Here is a 15,363-nt window from a genome sequence, read left to right as displayed (position 1 = left end):
TAATTTTTTTTTTTTTCCAATTTAAGGATATTCAAACACTAAATCAGAGCCACTTTAGTCCTTTGACCTAACCTTTAGCTTCACACTATAAAACATTGATTCTATGCCCAAAATATTTCACCACAAAATATACATGTGTCTTGCGATCCATTGAAATCACAACACAATCCTACACAACCCTCGGTGGCCTTAGCCTTTTCCCACCACCATAAATACCAAGCTCTCATCTCTTTTGCGATCAGGCAGTGATCATTCAGGTACAAAAACTTCAAGCTAGACAAGCAGATCAAACAAGTCCACCTGACGTCATAAATCATTTTCTCACAAACCAAACAGTGTTTTTCTTTTTCTTTTTCCGCCAGGTGTAAATATTTTGAGAATTAGGAAGCTAATACGAGATCAGCTAGCTTTGCATATATACCTCGAGACAAAACCCATCTCACAATTATTTTTAACTTTTTGCTAGCTAGCATCTCTCTGTCTCTGGTTTTTCTCTCCTCTCTTTCTCTACAGCAAGAAGCTCTTGTGCCGTTTCAACAAGTCGTATTTTTATTTCAACAAGTCGCCCCGTTTTTCTAAAGGTACAGTGGTCCAAAAAATCATGTGATGAGGCATGCTTTGCTTACATTTGTAATTTTGTGTATAAATTAATTTTCCACAGAATTGAAATCTTACCTGTGTTTTTGGGTCAACCCTGGCAGGTTTCTATTAATTACAATGAGAATTGTCATGCCTGCCTGCAAGCAAGGACAGCCTATGGTGAGCTTCCAAGGCCCTCCTGGCTTGCCCAGCATCAACATGGATCCTTTTTTCCGGCGAAAAGATAAGGTTGTTTTTGTAATGGGAGCCACCGGGACTGGCAAGTCCAGGCTTGCCATAGACCTGGCAACCTTTCACCGTGCTGAGATTATAAACTCGGACAAAATGCAAGTCTACAAGGGCTTGGACATCGTCACCAACAAAGTCACTGAAGAGGAGTGTAGAGGCATACCTCATCACTTGCTTGGAAAAATAGATCCAAACTTCAACTTCACAGCCAATGATTTCAAGCAGCATGCATCCTTGGCTATCGAATCGATCTTGGAGCGCGACAGGCTCCCCATCATCGCCGGTGGCTCGAATTCCTACATCGAAGCTCTGGTGGACGACCACCCCGAGTTCAGAATGAAGTACGAGTGTTGCTTTATATGGGTAGATGTGGCGCTGCCGGTGCTCAACTCTTTTGTATCGGAGAGAGTGGATCGGATGGTGAAGGCGGGTTTGGTGGATGAGGTGAGGAGAATGTTCGATTCCACTGCTGAAGCAGAATATACTCACGGAATCAGGAAGGCTATAGGCATGCCTGAATTGGATGAGTATTTGCGGAGCGAGGCTCGTGGTATCAACGATGAGAAAACGCAAGAGAGGCTTCTTCAAACAGCTATTTCTAAAATTAAAGAAAACACTTGCATTTTAGCACACCGCCAATTGAAAAAGATTCGTCGGCTCTGCAGCCGACGAAACTGGAACATGCATCGCCTCGACGCCACAGAAGTATTCTTAAAGCACCGCGTGGAGGCTGATCAAGCATGGGAAAAACACGTGGCAAGACCCGCCAAGAGGATGGTTGGTAACTTCCTTGTAGACCCAATGCCCACAATTCTTCCATCCGACACTCTTGCCACCGCTACCACCACTACCACCACCACCGTTCTTGCCACATCTATGCCCGCCGTCGCCACCGCAACCCGTTAGATAGAGGGATTAGGCTCTGGCTCCATTCGACATGACCTCACGTGGCAGGCTGCAGCTTTTTTATTTTTCTTTCTTTCTCAATTTGTTCTCATCTTTATCATCGGCCGTGACTCTATGGTAAAAAAAAAAAAAAAAAACAAACAAAAGAGAAATCAGAAAAAGAACAAAAAGAAAAGACATAGTTACGGTGAGAGGTCGTTGTCAGGTGGTTAAGTTTGCTTTTTTACATTGGGTGGCCGTACAGTTGGAAGCATTTTAGATATCCGTGCTGGGTGGCTGCTGCTTTAAAAAGTCGGAAAAGGTTCTCTGCTTGCACGCTCTCGCTATGCCTTCTTCCTTTCACCTTTCTGTGGAGTCCGTCCGTACTGCGCTGTGCGGTGCGCCTGCAAATCAATCATCAATCATAAATAATCAATCATGAGAATTGATGGTATAGTAAAAAGAGACTGTGGGGCGCATCCATATATTTGAGTGAGAGTCGTCCAATAAGCTTTGGGCCCCATTTATTGTGTAATGTATATGAGTCAGCAGAGAGAGAGGTGGTTTTTTTTTTTTGGGCCTTTTTCATTGTGTGCCGTACGTCTTTTTGACATGAACTCTTCCCTTCTATCTCTCTCCTTTTCTTTTTCAAATGTATATTTTTAATTTGCTATGGTATATATGAGATTGGGGATTTGGGAATTTCCAAATGTGTGTGCGCATTTAGCTTCGATTCTAAAGTTGAGTACCAATGCGAACAAATTCAGAAGGAAAGTGTTGAAATATAATCAAAGTTTATTGAATGGAATTAGGTTTGACATGAAGAATGAAAAATTAAGGAACCAAAGGTATTTCGATATTAAGACCGAATTTGAAATATCAAATTAGATTTAAGTTTTAATAAGAAGAACGATTCACTAATAAACATGTTGATTTTAAATTTCGAGTTAAATTCAATTTGATGTGTTATATTGCGTAAACAACTGTTTATGTATATAGAATTTTTCATAAGATTCACACATAATCAACGTGGGAGCCCTTTCTATTGATCAAATTTCAAGTACAAATAAAGATCAATCACGTTTCTTGGACAACATCGAAAGGTGAAATAACCTGCAACGTGGGAGGGACATAAGCCTAGGGATTTGATGGAAGTGAATATGCTGTAATTGACAATATTTTTTAACAGCTAGCTTCTATAGGCTGTGATTAGATTTCTGGAACTTACCTATTGCTGAATTACAATGGGAATCTTTGAAATTAAGGGGACCAAAAGGAAAGCTGCTGTAATTGGTAGGGTCGTCTATCCAAGATCCCTTATCGTTTTCATGCCAAATGATTCCAAGTTCCAACTATATATTTTATAATAATGTGGGTACCCTTTATACCCACTCAAGCACTCACCACCACCTCTTATGTTAAAAGGTATATATAATATGTGGACCAACTCGAGAACACAAGAAAGGAAATCAAAAAGAAAAACATCTTGTGTTCTTAAGCTTCATGGCATTTCTAAGAAACGTTACATTAAGGGGTCAAAATCAACTTTATTAAAGGAGAGTTTAGGGATTGATTTTCATATGAGAGCGGCAAATGTCTTTAGCTTATTGGTAGGAAAGAAGAGGATATCTAGGAAGCCAGCCTAGCCAGGCCACTTAAAAGCTCTTATTAGGGTTAATTACAAATCGAAGACCTATAACTTCAGTTAATTTGAACTTGAAGACCTACCGAGTGCCACGCTACAAAATATCAGTTAAGTTGATAGTTAAATAGAAGGCGTGTAATAATTTGTAATTTTAAGCTTATCTTTACTTGTTATTGAGTGCTCCGAACTAGACGACTATAATTGACTTTTTTTCTTCTCTTTATGTGCAAACTACTTTTAACAAGCGATATCTTTGGTGAAGGTCCACGATTATGTGAAATGAGACAAGATGCTAGCCACAAGACAAGATGGGTTGTGAAAGTAGAAGTATTCCTTGTCATTTTCACTGTCTTGTTATCCTTGATCGATTATTAAAGGAGGGGAAAAAAATCAAGTTTGATTGGAATGGGAAATAATTCCGATTGTCTTTAACGAAGCCTAGCACCGTCCATTCAACTCATACGTTAATTCGTACTAAGCAAGGACAAAAGAAAGATCAAACTTTTCATCAAACGTCGTCGTTGTGATTGGGAATGTATGGTATAACATGATATGCGAGAACAGGCAAAGGTTACAGCTAGCTAACTCTCTTTAGAATCGACCAAAAGAAAAGCCAACTCTTTAGAATCTTTAGTTGTCTTCTAGTCGGATACACATGAAAAGGGACAGTCCACTCTACGGTATTGTGGAGGTTGTAATTTCTATCATAGACATGCTATTGCTGTCACAATTAATCTTCTGGGTGCCTTCCATATTTAACGGTTTCTGTCCATTTTATCAATGAACAAGTTTTGTTTGAACTTGCAAGTTGCAAGTACAATGAACCACAATATATGTTTGATTTGAGTGTTTGAAAGATCACTTGAATCATACTACTTAAGTGTTGCTTACCTCTTTAAACACCGAAAAGATAGATATACGAGTAAACTAACAGTTAGTTGGTCGAACTTGGCTTGAGTTATAACACGTATGATCTTCAATTGTCTTTCTTTCTTCCTTCACTTTCTTGATTAAGTGGTAGGCCTAAAAAAAACAAAATATCATATCCATTGTCCTTTAAAGTACTAGACAATTACTAGTGAACCATGCATGCACACTCTTCCAATAATTTCTAAGCATTGCACATGCGAAGAAATGGGCACTTTTCGATTGAAAATGCAATGCCAACCGCAAGTTCCTATGGTCAAATTAAGATATAAAGCTTCAGATGCAAACAAAAAACAATTGCAAGTGTACGTCTACAAAGAAATGGAAAAGCTGCCAAGAATGCTGTCCTGGTCAACTTGAATTAATCAAACCCTCTTGCACTAGTCTTTTAGTTCTTCTTGGCAACTTGTTTCTACTTCTTTTTCAATGCGCAGTTTCTTGGAAACTTTGGTCATTTGTCTGGTCTTCGTTTTGTCTGCTGGCGGTGGTATTTGTTTTTAGGGCTTGAGCAACAGTTTCTTGTAGTCTTGTTAGTATTTTTAGAATTTGGGGGGGTTGAGCTCACTGCTGTCGTTAGCAGGTGATGTGCAAGCTTGAGTACAACTCAGAAACGCGTAGCCACGATCGAATGAGAGAGAGAAAGAGAGAGCAAAACACGGTTTTGGCGAGGGATGTCGGGATTTTCATAACCACTTCTATATATATCTATTTATATATCTTAATCTTTTGCATAGCTCATTGGTCATGCTCAATACCTATTAATCTTGGTTCAATAATTGTTGAAAGATACATATAACTAGTGATGCCATTGAGTATTATACAAACAAACAAAGACCGGTCGTGAGATTCACGAATTCCTTTTTTTGTTAGACGGTTTGTCTTGTTTTTTATTCGAATGTTTGGTTCAAATTCACAATTTAACAATATATAAGGATTGTGTGAAAACACAAGTGTTATAACAACATTACCCTACTTCAATAAAAAATGAATCTCGTATATATTATTCTCGCCTCATGGCAAACATCTTAGAGAAAATGAAAAGAAAGCATCTATATTTCTTAAGTAGATTCGTACGTAATCATAATTAAGAACCATGGTGAAAGTGATTAAAGGTCAATCCTCACGGGTAGAGATATACATATTTATATATTACGGCTCCAAAGTCCAAAGATGAGAATGAAAAGTCAACTAATTGCTGCATATATATATATTCGTCTGATCCAATATATGGGGGAGGTGAGAGGTTGAGATTCTTGTAAGTGGGTCTGCTCTATCTGGAAGCTCAACACAGAGGACGAAATCACACACCAATTTGGATGAATTCAAATTCAATATTTGATGATAAAAAATCTATTAAAAAAAATAACAAGAAAATCTTTTGCTTGTGCACTAACTAGATTTGATATAAGCTTAGACTAGATTGTCATCTGAAATCCGAGAGAGGCAGTCATTTGAAATGATCTCAAATAGATTTGATCCCAATGTTTATGGGATATTTGAGTTCTCTCAAATCATCATCACGTCGTGCTAAGTTTAGACTAGATTATCTGAAATCTCAAATAGATTTGACCCCAATATTTATGGGGGATTTGAGTTGAGCTTCTTGGCATTCTGAATACATTATAATTAAGGTGATAAATTTTTATTAACCACAACAATTTTTAAATCCCAAACACAAGATGCACATGCAGTCCATACACTAAACAAACAAAACCTGCTTTTTAATTTGTTGGTGTGTTTCAATTTCAACTATTTTATCTTATCCAGATAAGAATATTCTTGACAAGATGGTTAATAAGAATTTTCAGTACGTTCTATCTATTATTATTCTTTTCAAGTTGGCTAGTATCAAAATTTATCTTCAAGGGTTTATTATTCCATGAGATAGAAGAATAAAAAAAAAAGTATATTTGAAAAATTTTAATTATTTTTATATAGCTTTACCGATGTCCCTCGATAAATTGTTAATTTACTATTATTCTTTAGAAATGCAGCAAAAGCTATATAGAAGAAACAATTTATATATCACTTTCACAATTATGGTATAATTCAAGGGACAAAACCTCATATTAACCTATATAGTAACTTAATGTACATAGTTTTTATCTTTCTTATTTTGTTGAATCTGGAAATCGGTTAAGCTATATAAAAGTAAAAGCTATATAAAAGCAAAAGTTATATAAATGCAGCAAAAGCATAAAAAAAGGCTTATTCTAAAATTGAAAATTGAGTGGTTGAGAAATAGGAAAGGAACAGATGTAAAAATCAATCAAATGGGGACATCTGCGTTGGACCTCCCTTATATGGCGCGTGTACAAGCCCTTGGAGCCTTTCCAGCGCGGAGCCCAAGTCTTGGGCGGTGGGGGGAGAGGGTTGCGCGAAAATTCGTTTTCAGTGAGGTGCCTAAGCCCAGACTGGGAGTGGGACTCACGACGACGGGCTGGTCCGAGGGTCAGTTTCGCCCGAGCTCGAGCCCGATGGCTGATGACATTAGGCGATGTGTCAGTGCGACGTCATCGCGCGAGTTTAAATTTTGCGCGCCAACCGTAAAAAAAATTTAAACTCACGTGCGCTGATGTCAGCCTTGCGCAAGCTCCAACGGGTAGAAGACAGGTGTCAAGGCCTGGGCGCTCTAATTTCCTTTTCCTCCTCCACTCCAACAGCTGACATTTTTTTGGCAATAAAATTATGAAAAAAAAATCGAATTTTTTTTTTTAAAAATACCAAAAAATTCTGAATTTTTTTTCTTCTATAAATACATATCAATATCCTTCACTTTCAATACCAATCCTCATACATTTTCTTATACTTCTACTATTATTCACTCTTTACTCATCATTTGCCTCTCTTTCAAATTGTATTTTTATTTCTTATCTTTATAGCCTCTTCTATCGAAACCGGAGGGGCGTGGAGCATCATTGAAGATGTTTCCTTGTGTGAGCCTTGGCTCCAAATTTGTCATTATCCGTGTCAGGCAATGAGATGAAATTTTTTTATATGTGGAAAAAAATTCATGCCGAATTTTCTGAAAAAATTCCGGGGTCAACTCGTACCAAAATGGCATTGTCTAGTAGGTGGAAAATTCTCAATAAAGAGTTGGCAAAATGGAGAGATGCCTTGGCAAAAACGATGGACAACCATAGAAGCGGGGAAAATCTTACTAACGAGGTAAGTATTTTGTAATTTTCATTTTATTAAGTTTAATGTCCTAATATATATATATATATGTATATATATATATTCCTAATGTTTATTGCATTTTCAATATTTTGTTAATATTTCTTGCATTTTCAATTGTTTCTGAATATTTCTTACACTTCCGATATATTTGTAAGGTTAATTGCATTTCCATTATTTTTTTTTTGTTACTTGCATATCCAATATATTTTAAATATTTCTTGCATTTCCATTATTATTTTTTTAATAGATGATTCAAGCACAGATGTTGTTTGGTGCAATTGGGCAAGGCAAAAAAAGTTTCAACCATCATGAATGTTGGGAGGTGGTGAAAAATTGCAAACGCTTCATAATTATTCCCACGGGTCCCACTGTTATGTTAAACGAGACGTCACTCCATGATTCAATGACATCGGATTCACCTCTCGATTCCCCTATGAGTCAAGACTCACCCATCGAAAAGGAGCCGAGGCCCATTGGCCGAAAGGCTGCGAAGGCAAAGAAATGGGGTAATTCGAGCAATAATACATCAAAATTTTTGGAGGAAATCGCAAGGCAGAGCGCCATAAGAATTGAAATGGAGTAGAAACGCCAAGATAACGAGATGGCAATTCTAGCAGAATATGCAAAAGAAAGGGAGTATTTGAGCAAAAAAGAGATGGACAAGACAGATCGGGAAACCTTGGTGATGGATACAAGCCATATGTCCCCTGAAACAAAACAATTTTGGAAGCTAGAACGAAGGGATGTTATGAGAAGAAGACTTTTCGAGGATGATGGGCCTAGCAACATGGATTGGTTAAATGATCAAAACCATTAAATTAGTTGGCATACCTTTTATGTATTTGTATTTTTCATGTTTTCTATTAAAGTTGTTGTAATTCATGTATTTTATTTTAGTAGTAGTAATTCTTAATGACTTGTATTGGCTTTCTTTATTTAATAAACAAAGCAATCAAGAAAATACCTTTTTATTCAACATATTCCATACATCAAACAAAACGTAATTAAAAGGAAAACCCACAACCAAATCATAATGAATAATAACAAGCCACAACCAAACCATAATAAATAAAAAAACAACACAACCTAACCATAACTAAATAAAACATAACCAAAGCATCTATGCTCCATCATTCATCTTCATTGCCTTTCACCGCCCATAGATGCTCCATCAAGTGAACTTGACGCATTTCATGAATATACGAAGATTGCATCTCTGTATATCGATCTATCATCCGGGTCATGAAACGACCATCCCTCACCAATGGTTCCGGCTCAAACGGTTCTCCACTTGGCCCCATGGGCCTTTCATAAATTCGTGTCAAGGCCGTGTTCATTGGATCCGGTTCGTAGACCTCTAAAGCATCATAATCATACTCATCCTCCACAATCATATTATGGAGGATGATGCAAGTCATCATAATGCTTCTGAGGATCTCCTCATCAAACATACAGGCCGCACCTCGAATAATCAACCACCGAGCTTGAAGGATGCCAAAACACCTTTCGACATCTTTCCTGTATCCTTCTTGATAGGTAGCAAATAATTTTTGCTTCTGGGATCGGGGATTCGGAATGGATTTGACAAATGTGGTCCACCTCGGGTAGATGCCGTCAGCTAGATAATACCCCGTCTGGTAGACTGTATTGTTGACTTGATAGGTGATATTGGGGCCTTGGCCTCTCAAAACATCGTTGAAGACCCGGGATTGACCCAGCACGTTGAGGTCATTTTGGGATCCGGCAACTCCGAAGAAGGCATGCCAAACCCATGTATCAAATCCAGCAACTGCTTCAAGGATGATACTTTTGTGGCCCTTCCGATTCCCGTAGTCTCCTTGCCAAGCAGTTGGGCAATTCTTCCATTGCCAGTGCATGCTGTCAATGCTACCGATCATTCCAGGAAATCCTGGAGCTTCGACTTTCTGTAATAGCCGTTAGAGGTCGCTGGGAGTTGGTCTGCGCAGGTAGTCCCGAGTATAAAGAATTTCAACTACATCACAAAATCTTACTAAGGCCTCCAACGTAGTGGACTTCCCCATCGGGCAATCTTATCCACATGATCAGCAGATGAACCATACGCCAACATTCGTATAACAGCTGTAAGATTTTGCTTCGGAAGAAGTCCCAAAACCCCAGCAGTATCACACTTTTGGACAAAGTATGCATCATAATTGCAAATATCATGCATGACTTTATTGAACAAATGGGGTTGCATTCTATATCGCCTTTGAAAATCAACATCAGAGTACAAAAAGGTTGGGATAAAATAATCTTCCAAAAGATTCTTACCCCGAGAATGCCTATCTCTGTCCACATTCTGGCGACGGCCGACTCGTGAACCACGGCGACCTTGGTTCTCTTCTTCAAGCAAAGCCACTGCTATGAAAACTTGTTCATCTTCTTCTCTCTGCAATTCTGAATTTCTTTCATATTGTCTACGGCTTCTCTCATTTTTTTCTCGCTCTTGCCTCTCCAAGCATCTCCTAAAATCTTCCATTGAGAATGGAGTATGAATTCTAAACTATGAGAAATGAAAATATGGAAAGATGTGGTGTGGTGTGAGAGGTATGAGCTGAGCTTTTGGTTTTATAAAATTTTTTGGTCAGATAGAGATGCCACATGGCTTGATTTGATTGGATGAAAATCTTATCTGAAATTTGAACCCAAAAATTTATCTGAAATTTGAATTTTGAAATTCATCCGAAATTTGAACCCAAAAATCTTATCCGGAAATTTTATCCGATTTTGAATAGTCTTGACACGTAGGAACCCGAAAATCTTATCCGAAAATATTATCCAAATTAATTATTGAAGTAAAAAAATTTGTGAAAAAAACAAAAAAATGAATAGTAGCTGCCATTTGCCATGGCAACGGGTGGAAATACACAATACTATTTGCAAGGGCAACCACTATTGACGTGAATAGTGGCTGCCCTAGCCCCCCTCTTGCCATGGCAAAGGGTAAATGGGTGGAGTTGCTCTTAGAGCATTTTCAGCGGACAGGCCAGCCTAGGGTAAGAACGAGCTCGAAGCTCGTTTCGTGCTTCTAGTGGGCATTTGTAGAACGGGCAAATGATGTGCAAATGGTGGGGGGCCATCAAACCTGACAAGCCCAAAGGCAGATCGAGCTCGTGCTCTTGTGCAAAGGTTGATGTTGACGTTAGCGCACGGGTTTGAATTTTTTTTTTTACAATTGGTGCATGGCGTACATGCGCCAACGGTAAACAAAATTTCAAAATTTCCATCAACCCTGCTTTCCAACAACGGCTACAAGCCATGTGGTGTTTCCTGGGGTGTCCGATCCAAATTTCTCTTCCAATCCAACGGTTCGAATTTTTTTTATTTAAAAAAGTACTAAAAAATTATGAATGTTTTTTTTCTATAAAGACCTACCAATATTCTTCACTTTCCACACCAAATCTTCACACAAATTCGTCTCCTTCCAATATTATTCTCTTTCCACACTAAATTTTTTACTACTAAATTTCATTTGTATAAAAATACAAATAGCCTCTTCCATCAAAGCCGAAGGGTCATGGACAACCATGGAAGATATTTTGTTGTGTGAGTGTTGGGTCGAAGTTGATCATTACCCGATCACGGGCGATGAGATGAAGTTCTCTCATATGTGGAGAAAAATTTGGCTCGTACGGAAATATCCTTGGCTAGTAGGTGGAAAATTTTGAATAAAGATTTAGGGAAATGGAAAGATGCGTTGGCAAAAGCAAGGGACAACGTTCAAAGTGGCTAAAATCTTGGCTACGAGGTAAATTATTTGTAATTGCCGTTTTTTAAAATTTAATGTCCTATTTTTTTTTGAAATTTTCTTATATTTCCAAATTTTTTTTAAATTTATATATTATAGATTATGCAAGCACACATGTGGTTCGGTGCCATTGGCCAAGGCAAAAAATCTTTCAACAATCACAAATGTTGGGAGGTTGTGAAAAATTGTTCGAGATTCAAAATTATTCTCACGGGTCTGACTGTTGTGTTGAATGAGAGCCGCTCCGCGATTCATCGGCATCAGATTCGCTATTGGAGTCCCTAATGAATAAAGATTCACCAATCCAAAGGGAGCCGAGGCCTATTGGGAGAAAGGCGGCAAATGCTAAGAGAGGGAGTAATTCGACCAATGAATGTACAAAATTTTTGGAGCAAATTACTCTCAACAGCACAATGAGAATTGAGAAGGACATGAAAAGAGATGCGGATGACAAGGCAAGAGATGAAGCATTTACAAGAGAAAAGGAGTATGCACACAAACACGACATGGACAAAAAGGATTGGAAAACCATGGCTATGGATACGAGCGATATGTCTCATAAAACAAAGTCATTTTGGAAGCTAGAACAAAGGGATGTTATAAGAAGAAGGCTTTTCCGTGACGATGGACCTAGCAACACAGAATGGTTAAATGATGAAAACCATTAGGTTGTATTGATAGAGTTGGCATTTATTAATTAGTTGTATTGCTTTTCTTTTACTGAATAAAAAAGCATTCAATATTATAGCTATTTATATAAAACATTGCATACATCAAAACAAAGCATAATTCATTACAAAACACAAACAAAGCAATGTTCAAAACAAAACACAAAGAAAGCATAATTCAAAGCAAAGCACAAACAAAGCATACGTCAAAACAAAGCAAAACTGAAAACTAAGCATTAAACTTGACTTCATTGACCGTGATTGTTTCTCAGTGCCCATAAGTGCTCCATCAAGTCAACTTGACATCTTTGTGAACATAAGGAGATTGCATTTTCGTATAATGATCAATCATACGCTTGTTGTAACAACCGTCCCTAATCAACGATTCATGTTACAGTGGTTGTCCATTTGCTCCCAACGGCAGTTCATAAATTCTTGTTATTGCCATGTTCATGGGATCGGGTTTGACTTCTCTGGTTCATCATGATCACACTCATCCTTCACAATTATGTTATGGAGGATGATGCACGTCATCATAATGCTCTGAAGCGCCTCTTCATCAAACATACGAGCAACCCCCATATTGATTGCCCATTGAGCTTGGAGGATACCAAAACACCTTTCCCCGTCTTTCCTATAACCCTCTTGATATGCAGCAAAATATTTTTCCTTCTTCGATTGGAGATGCATAATTGTTTTGATGAATGTCATCCACTTCGGGTAAATTTCGTCTGCTAAGTGGTACCCATCCTAGTAGACGGTATTGTTGATTTCATACATGATCTGAGGGGGCTTGACCTCTCAACACATCGTTGAACACCGGGGATTGACCAAGCATGTTAAGGTCGTTTTAAGATCCCACAACTCAGAAAAAGGCATGCTAAACCCAGGTATCGAATAATGCAACGGCTTCCATAATGATACTTTTTTAGCCCTTCCTATTCCCATAATCTCCTTGCTAGGCAGTTGGCTAATTTTTCCACTTCCAGTGCATGCAGTCGATGCTTCTAATCATGCATAGGAAACCTCGAGCCTCGGCTTTTTGTAGAAGCCTTTGGAGGTCCCTGGGCATAGGTTTGCAGAGGTAATCCCTTGCGCAGAGAGTTTCGATTGCATCACAGAATCTGACCAAGCTCTCTAGGATAGTGGATTTCCCCATCCTAGCAATCTTATCCACCTAGTCTACAGATGTGCCAAACGCCAGCATCCGTAAAGAAGCTGAAAGTTTTTGCTCCGGAAGAAGACCTAAAACCCAAGTAGCATCGCACTTCTGAACTAAATATGAGTTGTAATTGCAAACATCATGCATGATTTTATTTAACAAATTGGGCTGCATTCCATGTCGCCCTTGAAAATTAAAACTAGAGTACGGCGAATTTGGGATATAGTAATTTTCTAAGATATTCTTACTCCAAGAATGCCTATGTCCACGTTCGAGCCATGGCTAACTTGTGAACCACGGTGGCCTTGGCTTGTTTGATGGAGCATACCCATTGTCATGGCAACTTGATCATCATCTTCTTCCTCCTTCTTTTCTTCTTCAGCTTGTTTGCTACTTCGTTCTTCATTTTCTCGCTCTTACCTCTCCAACAACCTCCTCGAATGTGTTTTCTAAAATATGAGAAATGAAATGATAGAAAGGATATGGTGTGAGGGCTCTGAGTTAATGTTGTGGTTTGATAGAGGGGTTTAAAAGATAAAGGTAACACGTGACGCAATTTTAGAGGGTGAAAATCTTATCTGAAATAAGAGATTTGTTTTTTATAATAAATATTGACACTTGGCAACCGAGAATCTTATCTTAAATTTGAAACGTCAATTTTATAATAAATATGGACACGTGGCAACTGAAAATCTTATCTGAAAATTTTATCCGAAATATAAGATGTGAATTAAGAAATATTAACACGTGTCAACCGAAAATCTTATACAAATGAATCATTTAAGTATAAAAAAAGAAAAGAAAAAAGAAGTGAATAGTAATTGCTCTTTGGCATTGCAATGGGTGGAAACACAACTTGCCTTTTGCAAGGGCTGACACTATTCATATGAATAGTAACAACCATTGCCTCCCCTTGTCCTTTCCAATGACAAACGGGTGGAAATGCTCTTAGTCTCAGTCACTGCTGAGATAGCTTCCTCCTTTTTGCACAAGTTCTTCTCATTCCAGAAAAGAAATTCGAAGTCCTTGGTATGAGAAGTCGAGATCATTCTCGTGCGTTTGGAGTATTTTATTAGTTTAATTAATCCTTGAGCGAGAAAAACCAGATTGCCATTTTCCAAAAGCTCAATTCCTAAGAATTCATTGGTTAAAGACCGTTGGAGATCCATGAACTACGTTGTGAGATATGTTGCTGTGATTATTATGCAGGTTGTAAAGTTTGTTCGTGTAGAGGGTGGAGGTTTGGGCTTTGAGCTTGCTCCTGGCTAATTAATTGTGTTTAACATTGGAAGCGGTGGAGCAGTGTGGATCTGTGTAAGTGTGTGAGATGGGATAAAAAGAGAGAGAGAGAGAGAGAGAGAGAGAGAGAGAGAGAGAGAGATCATGTCGAGTTGGGTGTCTGGGTTCATTAGAGGAGGAAGGGGGGTTAGGGATGGTAGAAATCCCCAAGGGGGAGCGTCCCCGATCCCACTGGTTGACCCAAGAATTTTTCAACGAAGGTGCAATTTTTAAAAGCTAAGAGCTTAACCAAAAAAAAAAAAAAAAAGGAAAAAAAAGAAGAAAAAAAGAAAAAGAAAAAGAAAAGGGAAGACAACTAAACATCCTTATGATTAAAAAAAAAAAAATGTTATTCATAATTAATTAAAAAAATAACATTACAATTAACCTACGATTGTTGCCGACGATGTTTCATATCATGAAAACGTGGCATTATATTTTCATAACTAATACAAGAAAAAATATCTTTCTCAATGTAAACAACCAAGCTATCACTCAACCATTGATTCCCCATTTTGTTATGAAATGGTGTTTTCACAATATTCATAGCTGAAAAAGCTCTCTCAACCGAAGCAGTTGCAACGGGTAAAACTAAAGCCAATGTAAGAAGTAAATACACATAGTTGTATATTCTACTCCTTTTTGTATTCACAAATTTTTCTGTCAGATCAATAATTCCGTTCAATGATAAAAACTCTGTGCTCTGCATATCAACAATATAAAGCCCAAGTTGATCTTCAAGCTTCATGAGGTCTCGGTCATTAAATTCTTGAGGGTAAAATTAAGCAGAACGAAGTATTTTTTGTTTATCAGAAGCTGCAAAATTATAAGCCGGGCTTAAACATGCCATACAAAGAAGCAATTTAGTATTTACCTCAGTGAAGCGATTATTCAATTCCACTAGTTGCTTATCAATGGTAGTAAAAAATAGGTCCATGCGATAATCATGGCGATTTATGATTTTCTGAGCTTTATGTCTTGATCTCCCTTGTGGTAAAAATAAACCATCCATGTTAGGAAC

The 15,363-nt window shown here is 38.0% G+C and overlaps 1 protein-coding gene across 1 annotated transcript; it reads left to right on the top strand.

Annotated features, from left to right (window-relative positions):
* The first annotated feature begins 124 nt into the window (after nt 1-124).
* On the top strand, nt 125-1,734 carry LOC117615577 (adenylate isopentenyltransferase 5, chloroplastic). The gene is made up of 2 exons (XM_034344679.1): nt 125-581; nt 702-1,734. The coding sequence occupies exon 2, from the start codon at nt 718-720 to the stop codon at nt 1,732-1,734; it is 1,017 nt and encodes a 338-aa protein (XP_034200570.1). The 5' UTR covers nt 125-581; nt 702-717.
* Nucleotides 1,735-15,363: the final 13,629 nt, after the last annotated feature.

This window comes from Prunus dulcis, chromosome 1, assembly GCF_902201215.1.
Source record: "Prunus dulcis chromosome 1, ALMONDv2, whole genome shotgun sequence".
Taxonomy (NCBI): Eukaryota; Viridiplantae; Streptophyta; class Magnoliopsida; order Rosales; family Rosaceae; genus Prunus; species Prunus dulcis.
The sequence above is the reverse complement of the archived record's forward strand: the minus strand, read 5'-3'. Positions and strand labels throughout refer to the sequence as shown.